At 61.3% G+C, this 10261-nt stretch overlaps 2 protein-coding genes across 2 annotated transcripts in view; one reads left to right on the plus strand and one right to left on the minus strand.

Moving 5' to 3' along the window:
* Positions 1–3998, plus strand: part of spn-E (tudor domain containing 9 protein spindle E) — a 14287-nt gene extending 10289 nt beyond the window's left edge. The window contains 6 exon segments of the mRNA XM_037220961.1: positions 283–420; positions 913–1073; positions 1967–2138; positions 2609–2863; positions 3489–3596; positions 3789–3998. Coding sequence (XP_037076856.1) covers positions 283–420; positions 913–1073; positions 1967–2138; positions 2609–2863; positions 3489–3596; positions 3789–3998 — 1044 coding nt within the window.
* A 969-nt stretch (positions 3999–4967) lies between these two features.
* LOC119098032 (F-box/LRR-repeat protein 5) lies at positions 4968–9651 on the minus strand. Its single transcript, XM_037220962.1, has 8 exons — positions 9391–9651; positions 8907–9104; positions 8398–8544; positions 7863–8130; positions 7431–7500; positions 6493–6660; positions 5735–6074; positions 4968–5680 (listed from the first exon to the last, which is right to left on the minus strand). The coding sequence occupies exons 1-8, from the start codon at positions 9475–9477 to the stop codon at positions 5558–5560; spliced, it is 1401 nt and encodes a 466-aa protein (XP_037076857.1). The 5' UTR covers positions 9478–9651; the 3' UTR covers positions 4968–5557.
* Between the last annotated feature and the right edge of the window lie 610 nt (positions 9652–10261).

Here is a 10261-nt window from a genome sequence, read left to right on the forward strand (position 1 = left end):
GCGTGTTCAGTGGTAATAAGCTCGGCGTTTCTGTGTCAGGTGATCTGTATCAGCCGGCGTGTTCACTGGTAATAAGCTCGGCGTTTCTGTGTCAGGTGATCTGTGTCAGCCGGCGTGTTCAGTGGTAATAAGCTCGGCGTTTCTGTGTCAGGTGATCTGTGTCAGCCGGCGTGTTCACTGGTAATAAGCTCGGCGTTTCTGTGTCAGGTGATCTGTGTCAGCCAGCGATTTCAGTGGCAGTATGCTCGGCATTTCCATGACATGCTGTTCGGATGCTGCCAGACGGAAGCGCTGGCGGCCGAATGTACACTCTCGGAGCTGAAGCCTACCCAGGCGATGGCCGGCCGCTGGGGCGAGCGTGCCATCAGCCAGTTCCAGACGCTGGCGCTCTACCAGCACGTCATCGGTCACGTCTACTCGGTAGGCGTGCGCGCGGCTGCGGTGGGAGATGGCCAGCGGAAGTGGTGGCGTAATCAGTGAAGCGCGCTCAGTATCTCGCCGCCCGGACGCGGCAGGGCTAGCCGGCGTGTGTCGAGCCGAACGCGGCAGGGCTAGCCGGCGTGTGTCGAGCCGGACGCGGCAGGGGTAGCCGGCCTGTGCCGAGCCGGACGCGACAGGTGGCAGACGGCCTGTGCCGAGCCGGACGCGGCAGAGGTAGCCGGCCTGTGCCGAGCCGGACGCGGCAGGGGTAGCCGGCCTGTGCCGAGCCGGACGCGACAGGTGGCAGACGGCCGCTGACCGTTTCCCAGCGGCCACGCGCCTAGCGGAGGAGGGCGCCGGAAGTCCCGCCGGCCAACACCATGTGCCGCTCGGCCGCCGCTCCCTCCCTACCTGACAGGGTCGTCCCGCGCGTGAGAGGGAGAGGGGGCTGACCGAACGCGTCCACGCCAGTGACGCCCGCTGCCGCTGCAGGTGGTACACGGCACCATCCACGTGGAGCTGTTCCGCAAAGTGCGCCAGGGGCACGCCACCATGGACCGCAGCATCAACAAGGAGCTGGTGGAGGCCGAGCTAGCCGAGCACGCGCTCGAAGGCTACTTCTCACGCCAGAACCACAGCGAGAGGGAAGCTCGGTTAGTGGCGCCGGGCGCTGCGACGCTCACGGTGCAGGGTCGTCAGCTGTTGCGGGGGTGGAGAGCTGTGCCTCGGTCTGTGGCGGGTTCGATCGGCCGAAGCGGGCTATTGTTATTTAGGCCACGTCGGAGCATACGCGCGACGGTGGTACGTGGAAGACGCCAGCCTCGCCTGCGATTGTTGTCGCCAGGACGCAGCCACAAACGAGAGGGGGATGCGTTCCCGTGAGAGGCAGAGAGAAAGGCAGATTCCCGAGGGCCCAACGCGAATAACGACCCGGTAAACTGTGTTATCGGGGCAGATCGATACGGCATTACCGTTCGGACGTGGTTGTGATTACGGGTTGCTGAATGCAGAATGATTCTGCTTAGCGTTGTGATCGACCTCAGGGCGGTCGATGGCCAGACGGGGTGGTCGCACGCGGCGGACGGATCACCGCTGACCGGGGCGGGACGGTGGGCTGGGAGTCAGCGGCGCGTCCCAGCCCCCAAACGATAGATGTAGCTCTGGCTGTCCATCGGTGCTGTCGCGCGTCTTCCCTTCTGCATGACGTATTTGGAAGGGAACACGAGCTTTCCAAAGACCGGAAATCCGATTTGCAATTTCAATCTTTTTTTAAACTTTGGATTCTGATTACGAGACGCCGGCGCTGATGCCGACGGCCGACAGTACTGGCGCTGCCGCGACAGAGCCCCACCGCTCGCCAGCGACGCCGACCTGACCTGCCCTCGACGCGCCGTGGTCAGCTGACTGCCCCGGAGTGGCGCCGCTGACGCCGCCGTCGGCTGCCGCTCGGCAGGTATAGCACGGACGGCCGCCAGGAGGAGTGGGAGGAGCGCCGGCTGGCCGACGACCCGGAGCTGACCGGCTGGCTGAAGCGGCAGGAGGCCGGCTGTGACCGGCAGCCGCTGCGCGGTCCGGACTCGCCGCTGCTGCTGACGCTGCACGGCCTGCCGCGCTCGCTGCACGCCCGGCCCGCCTTCGTCGACACGGACTCGTGCAACTCAGTGCTGCTCGACACGGAGCCGCAGAACCCGTTCGACCGGCTGCTGGTGGCGGCGCAGGTGGGGCGCTGCTCGTGGTCGCTCTGGCCGGCCGGTACGCTCCGCCTCAGGCCAGACCGCTCAGGCGTGCGGAGCAGTCCAGCGCCCACTCCACCCCAGCACCACATCCACTCGTGTCTGTTCCACTCCACCCGACACCTTGCGTTCGGTGACGGCGGTGCGACGCACTCCGGGCACTGGCCGAGTCCGTATGTCCTCGCTGATGTATATCGGGACGTGAGGGGCCGACAGTTTGCATCACTTTGCACCCGTCTCTGATCTCGCTGAGTTCGTTTTGTAACAGTATCCGGAGCGATGGGCTCATACATCGTCGTGTTCATGTTCTCGTCTGCAATATATGGCCGTTTCCAGCTGCCAGGTGCCGCCGCAGTGAGGACCCACTTGACCCAATCACGGCAATGCGCACCTCCCCCCCCCCCCCGACCCAGACGCGGTGCCCTGCAGCTTCACGCCGCCCCGCTCGCCGGCAGGTGGTGCCGACCAGCGATGGCTCACGGATACGCGCGCAGGGCACCACCATGATGCCCAACATCCCGGGCCTGCCGGCGCTGCTGGTGCTGCTCTTCGCGCCGGCGGTGGAGCTGCGCGCGGACCAGGAGTGCACCGGCCTGGCCGGCGCCGTCTGCGGCCTGGGCGCCGAGCCAGGCACCGGCCAGGCCGTCTACCCCGACCACGACATGGAGGTCGGCTTCGACGTGGCCATCACCACCAAAGACCTGGTGGATGTGAGTACTAGCGCGCTGGCGTCGACGCCAGCACCGGACGGTCGGCCAGCCTGTTGGTGGGATAGGGAGGCTGCTAGGAGAACAGGACGGCAGGCAGGACGTGCGAATGGTGACATTGTGCAGTGATCACACGATGGTCGTGAAGGCGGCGCCGTCGTGACGTGGATAGGTGCTGAAAACGGCAGTTCCGCTCCCCTCTGCACAACGCATCGAGCTCTTCCCTCCGAAGATCCAGTCCCCGCACCTTGTGCTGCCTTCGAAACTGCAGTGCCGCACCCAGCTCACACACGCGCTTTCTCCCTCCGGGCCCACTTCGTGCGATTGCGTGATGATCTCCGTTTCAGTGCTTCCGTGGTCTGAGGCTCGCTCCTGGCAATATGTTTATTTCCACCCCTGCGTTTAGCGAGAGCCGCTATGCTGTCCATGGTTGGAGAATGTGAAGAAAAGTGGGCGTGGCAAAAATGCTTGAAGATGCGCATTGCAATAGCGGAATGTTAAATGCTGGGTAATGTCCGCAAAAGTTGGTGCGGTCGCTGCGAGACCTGCCATGACCCTTCTCTACCCATGACGATGACACTTGACCCGGCTGTCGCGCCCCTCGCCTGACAAGCCCCCGTCCCACCAGGTGAACGTGCTGCGCGCTTCGTTCTGGATGATGTACGGCGGCGCGGACGCGGCCGGCCCGGAGCCGCACCGTCTGCGCGACTCGGACCGCAGGGTGGCCGAGCAGCAGGCGCGCCGGCGCCGGCGGCTGCTGCGCCTGCTGGCGCGCCGGCGCGCCTCGCGGGCCGATCGGCGCCGGCCACCGCGCTCCGCCTTCCGCTGGCACCGGCTGCCGGCCGCCGAGCAGCTGCAGGTGCGGCTGGAGGGCGCCGTCGACGAGCGGCTGCTGCCGGTGCTCATCAGCGGCGTGCGCTCGGTGCAGGAGGCCGAGCGGGCCGAGCTCTGCCGACGCGTGGTCGAGCTGTTCACGGCGGCGCGCAGCGTGGACGTGGCCGAGCCGCACCACTGTCCGCTGTGCGAGGTCACCGCGCCGACGCCGGCCGCGCTGCTGGCGCACATCAACACCGAGGAGCACCGCCGGCTCGCGCTCGACCTATTCGCCGACGAGGAGGACGGTGAGGAGGGCGAATAGTGGCGCGGACGGGGCGACGAGCAGTGGTGGCGAGAGCAAGGAGGGGAGAGGATATCGCTGAGCGTTCCAAAAGCGGAGAAACGAGCATTGTAGGTCGGAGGGACGGCTCCGGGTAACGGCGGAGTGCCAAAGGGCTGATATCATGAAGCGGTTGAGTTAGATCAGTGGCATCACAGATGCGTACAGTGATTGGTGATACGAAGATGGGATCCAGATGTGGACGCCCGTCCCGATGCGGGCGTGGCCAGTGACAGGATAGATATTGGGCTGTGTGAGGTCGTGTGATCTCCCGCCACGAGACGGCGGCTTGATATGCGCTTTGTGTAGGACACGACGTGGCGCAGGACATCCCCCATCGACAAGTGGCTTCCAGGGTCATCCCCTTTCATGATGAAGGGAAGCTGATCTAGTCTCCGTCCCGCGTGAATGTAGGCGTATGAATGGGGGTGATTCAGAACGAATCCCGGCAATGGGCGAGTACAGGCGAGTTAAGGCCTGAAGGCGTCGAGGACGCTCCTCCGCCGGTGAAAACCCATGCTGTTGGCGGCAGTCGGGCGAGCTGCGACTGGTAGCCGGGAGGGCTCGAGTCAGGGGTGATCGTGGATGACGTACCGTTGCATATCGAGCTCGTACCTGCAGGCGTCGGTGCAAACCGGTGACGTCACCGCGTCCGCCACCGGCCGCCGCCGTCACACGGTGCCGTCGCGTGTTTGTTAAAGTTCCGCACTCTGTGACGATGACTGTTTTATGAAGAGACTATCCCTGCGCCCAACCCGCTGCCGTGTGCCTGGTCTTCGGTGGCTCGCAATATACGCAAGAGGCGAACGTTCATAGTAATGCTGTATCAGCCTTTCGGGAACAGTGGACTCGACAGGGACCCGTTACCTACAATGTACTTCATCTTTGGGATGGGTAGTCCTGCACCATTGTTTTTGTGCGGGCCGTTGTCCGCAGCTGACGTTCCTTACGTCGAACGTCACTCATATATTTGGCCCAATTGTTGGCAGCCTGATAAAAAATGACCAAGTAGTAGTTTCACAGTGACCAGGCGGTAGTAACACAGTCCACGCGGAAGTAACACAGTCCACGCGGTAGTAACACAGTCACGCGAGGGTCTTGCGACACCGCCCGTATTTACTCGTTCCAGCGACTAACTGACCTTCGCCTTCATATAATACCTTAAGTTCCTGAGTTGTGCATTCCCCGGATCGCAAGTCAATCTGCTGGTTCAGGCCCGCTTCTCCACTGTTAGGCTGATTACAGATGGTGCCAACAATCACGCCGAAGGCTCGTCCCGATTACATTGTCTGGTTACTCTCAGAGTTCTCGGGCGACGCTGTCGCGGGCTGCGCACAGATTCGGCACGCAGACCGTGGGTTGACCACTCTCCCCTAGATTTTCGATCAACATTCATCGGGGGCCTGCCTTCCCATAGAATCACCCAATGCTCTTGAATCTCCCACTTCCCCGACCTACGTCTCGGTGGGTACCTCGCCCCTACCTGGACCCACCTGTCTGCACCTGCGTGCTACCTCGTCCCCGGTCCGGCTCGCCGCCGCTCAGTTCTGGCAGCAGCGTCGCACGGGACACTCGAGGTTGTCGCAGCCGTTGGCCTGCAGCGGGTGCGGCCCGTCCGCCACCATATCGCAGTACCAGAGCGCGGCGGGCGGGAGGCCGGGCGCGGCGGCCGCCAGCGCACGCAGCGCGCCGCCGCCGACGGCCGCGCACCCGCTCACGTCCAGGTGTCGGAGCCCAGCGACGGCCGGGCAGGCGGCCAGGCACCGCGCGCCCACCGACGTCACCCGCCAACAGCCGGACAGCGAGAGGTACCGCAGCCGCGCCACCGCCGCCGCCGCCGCCGCCGCCCGGCCGGAGTCCGAGTCGGAGTCGGAGGGGCACGCCGAGGAACAGGAGTCGTGCTGGCGCGCGCTGTCGTCACCCGAGTCGAACAGCTGATCGGTGAGCAGTGCGGCTGGACTCAGCTGGGAGGCCATCCGGGCCAGGCCGCGGTCAGTCAGCCGCTCGCAGCCGGAGAGGTTGACGTGCTCCAGACAGCGCAGCGCTCCCGCCGGCAGGCTGCCGCACGGAGCGGCCGCTCAGGCACGGGCACGGCGACGCACCGCCAGGGACGCCGCCGCCGCGTGGCCGGCACAAACAACACCGCCAACAGACCAACACGTCACAGAATGGTGTGGAAGAACCATCCCTGGTGAGACGAATACATTTTCATGGTCACTACAAGTAGCGTAAGTTACAGGCTGAAAGCCATTTCACAACTCCATTTGCACACTTCAGTCAATAAACACCTTCTTCAACGTCTGACGGCATTAATCAGAATAGCCTGTTTGTGGTACTGCTCTCAGTCTGAGCCGCACATATTAAAACAAAACAACTGAATCATTGAAAAGTGAGCCAACTGGTTGTGCTTTTGAACCCAAGCGGGAGACATTTGACAGCGACTGTTTCGTGTTCCTTAATGTTTGGTCCGCACTACCTTTTGAAGGCTGCGTCGCCGATGTTGGTGTAGCTGACGTCCAGACGCCGGACGTTTGGGCAGCGCGAGAGCAGGCGGCGGAGCTGGCGGCTGTCCAGGCACCGGCTGCCTGTCAGCTCCAGCCAGTGGACATGACGACCCACCAGCGGCAGCGTCTGATTGGTCAGACTGCGAACCCAACGGCAGTCAGCACCAGCCGGAGAGCACCCAACGCATTCGGAGCGGCATGCCATTGGTCAGACTGCACATACATTGCCAATCAGCACAGCTGGTGGACGTGCCGGCGCACCAGAGGCCGCACTGATTCGTCGAGTGCACATGAAACCAACCAACACTACCTCGTTGATGATGCATCTAACCTGGTGCATGACGACACACTACAGGTGGCGTGATTGGCACGACTGCTGACACACCGCCAGCAGTGCGAGTTAATGGGGTTGCCGACACACCAGAAATTGATCCATTCGATTCCATTCCAATTGACCATCTGATCTGCATTTGCTTGGTTACGCGGTTCATCAGCATCAAACAGCACCACATAATGGACCAGCAAATGAGGTTGAAGCCTACATTCACATGCGGTGTGTCAGCCTCTGCATACACACACACATGAATGCATTTTGTCCCACCTACAAGCCCTGGAAGTTGTCTGTGAGCTTGGATTCCATTCTTCCCATACAAATAGCGGCTTCTAAGGGAAAACCGTTGGGAAAAGCAGGCGTTTGCCTTGGCCGAGTGGGCTTCACCGCCGCGTGTGCACATATGTTATACAAGAGTAACAGCGCACGCGAGTACGGCGGACTTCCTCAGATAGGTAAAAAAATCGGCCATGCCAGCCAGTTCGCCATCGTTTCTCGGGGACAACACCGACCGGCGGATCATCTGCTCCTCTGCCAGCGAAGTCGGGTCGTCGTCATCTGCATCGGCGTCCTGGTCACGCTGCTCTCCGCAGCTCAGATCGGGTCAGCAGCTCGTCCACCACGTCCACCTGGGACGGGTCCCACACGCCTGAAACGCAGATGTCGTAGAGGTCAGGGGGATGAATACTCTGTTCTATGGCCGTGGGCAAGACCTGGGATCACGTGATCCGAGAACAGAACGCGCATCGCCTCACTGGACGGTGAGCGGCGTTTCCACGGAGAATGAGAGGAGTCGGTGCGTGAGCATGCAAGACAAATAGTTCAAACAGCATGGCATGACATCCGGCAAGACGACTGTCTTCAAACAAGAACCACCACGGCACGGGCAACCGAGAAAAGATCGGGCACAAAACCCGTAAAACCCGTGACAAACACGGTGGTGACAAACACGGAACCTCTTCCACAACAGGACGCTCGGACGCCGACCGCCGCGTCGGTGGTGAGCCTCACCGCGCGCCCACAGGGCCGGGTACAGCGACCTCCAGAGCGGCGGCGCCAGCGCGGCCTCCCGCCACCGCCGGCAGACGGCAGCGGCGGCGGCGCGGTCCGGCGGCCCCAGAAACGATAGCACGTGCGTCAGCACCTCGGACGGTAGGTCGGGCAGAGGCTCAGCCGGCTTCTCCGGCAGATCCGCCTTCTCAGCCAGCGAGTGGTCCAACAGCACATGCTGCTTCAGCTCCCGTAGCTCATTGTAGTCAAAGTACTCCATCAACAGAGGCTAGGAGCCGAAACAACGACTTAAAAAAAAACGCACAGCGTCTGAGTTCGAGCACGCCTTCCAGAAATTCAGGTCAGTTCAGGTCAAACAGCCGCCCTTTCCCCAAAACAACTTTATTCACGACTAACGGCAATCAAAGAACGAACTTCCGATCGTCATAAGTGGCTGACAGTGGTCGAGCGCGTGCAAAACATAAGCCGTGCTGAGTCACATCCTCAGCTGCGACACGCTGCTGAGGGCATACGGAGGGGCTCTGGCCGTCCCCACCTGAAAGACGCGCTCCTCCTCCTCCATGTGGGGCACAAAGCGGTCGGTGAAGTCGTCCAGGGCGCGACGCAGACGCAGGAGAAATGCGTCTCGCCCGGGGGCTGACCAGCACTCCTCGGCAACGTTAGTCTCCAGCAGCTCCAGCATCTGGCCGCAGCACGAGACATGGACATTGGTAGAGGCGATTACGACACAGGCTGTCCTTCGTAGGAGTCATTTATACAAACATTTAAAATCTACAAGGAATTTTTGGGCTGCCTCCGGGACGATCCCACGCATCCTCACTTCTGGCAATGTCATCTCAGTGATAGTCGCACTCGGCAACTCACCTCGGTCAGCCGGCTGTCCTCGTCTGGCTCTCCTCGAGGTGATCACACTCAGTATCTCACCTCGGTCAGCCGGCTGTCCTCATCTGGCTCTCCTCAAGGTGATCACACTCAGTATCTCACCTCGGTCAGCCGGCTGTCCTCATCTGGCTTTCCTCGAGGTGATCACACTCAGTATCTCACCTCGGTCAGCCGGTTGTCCTCGTGACAGCTACACACGGTCGCGTGGTGCGCAGAGCGGACACTCAGCCGCCGCTTCAGGCGACCGACAATCAGCTGATTCTCGATCTGCTCGTGGCACCGGAACTCGCGGAACGTGACCAGCAGCGAGGAGAGCAGTGCCGCCACGGCGCGCGAGCTACTGAAGTCGGTGGCCGACAGCTGGCCGCACAGACCAGAGCGGAGTCAAACGGCGCCGGCTCACGTCCATATGATTCATTAAGACCGTGCCAATGTTTGTACGGAGTTGACGGCAATGGATCCCGAACTCATCAAGCTACATTTGTTGCCATTTTAAGAAGCACTGTCCTTTTAATAGAACAAAAATATGGTGAAAGCTAAATCCAGACAAATCGAGCAGCTAAGGCGACACAGCTTCCAAGATATCATGTAGCGCAACAGTTGAGGCAGTATCTTCATGTACAATTCCGACGATACAAGTCCATACCTGATTCGAATACATCTTTACAAGATGCTTCATCCTAGAATGTGGCACGGTGAAAACATCCAATTCTACTGGGAACCTGGGCGACATTTTGAGGCTGAAAAAGTAATCATCATCAGCCACACAGCGCAACTGAATCCACCAACCAACATAACACCAGCATTTAACAAACCAAAAGCTCGTCTGTGACTTGTGCACCAGTGCATCCGTTCGATCTCTGAACAAAACTACGCAGGAATATCCAAAGAAACGCGCGGACGCGGGCAAAGCGGCGATTCGCGAGGATGGTTAGTTACATATGCATGGGTGTTGCCCAACTGATCCTAATTTCCATGCAAAGTGATGCGACCTTTTCCCGTGGTGCAATACTCAACCCACGTGCACAGACACGGCAGAAATAGTGTCACGCTTGAGATCGGTGCACAGTCCTTTTCACTGACGCCTACATCCAACGACAATGCGGCTGCTGGACGCTGGAACGTGTTGAAGGAACGGAAGGCCACTGTGTCACAAGAACGGTGACGGAGACCGGGAGACGGGAGACGGGAGACGGGAGACGGGAGACGGAGGGGAGACGGGAGACGGGGACGGGAGACGGAGACGGAGGACGGGGACGGGAGACGGGAGACGGGAGACGGGAGACGGGAGACGGGAGACGGGAGACGGGAGACGGAGACGGGAGACGGGGACGGGAGACGGGAGACGGGAGACGGGAGACGGGAGACGGGAGACGGGAGACGGGAGAGGAGGACGGGAGACGGGAGACGGGAGACGGGAGACGGGAGACGGGAGACGGGAGACGGGAGACGAGGAGAAGAGAGGAGACGGGAGAGAGGTGAGATGGAGAAGGGAGAGAGAGAGAGAAGAGAGAGAG

Source organism: Pollicipes pollicipes, unplaced genomic scaffold (assembly GCF_011947565.3).
Source record: "Pollicipes pollicipes isolate AB1234 unplaced genomic scaffold, Ppol_2.1 Scaffold_4740;HRSCAF=5597_pilon_pilon_pilon, whole genome shotgun sequence".
In the NCBI taxonomy this organism is placed as follows: domain Eukaryota; kingdom Metazoa; phylum Arthropoda; class Thecostraca; order Pollicipedomorpha; family Pollicipedidae; genus Pollicipes; species Pollicipes pollicipes.

Bases quoted from the DNA above. Each gene is read 5' to 3' on its own strand.
- LOC119098032 (XM_037220962.1), bottom strand. From the start codon at position 9,477: ATGTCGCCCAGGTTCCCAGTAGAATTGGATGTTTTCACCGTGCCACAT. The intron at 9,105-9,390 runs GTATGGACTTGT...CTGTGCGGCCAG, and splicing joins TAAAGATGTATTCGAATCAG to CTGTCGGCCACCGACTTCAG. The intron at 6,661-7,430 runs GTGACCAGGACG...TTGGGTTCGCAG, and splicing joins TCTGAGCTGCGGAGAGCAGC to TCTGACCAATCAGACGCTGC.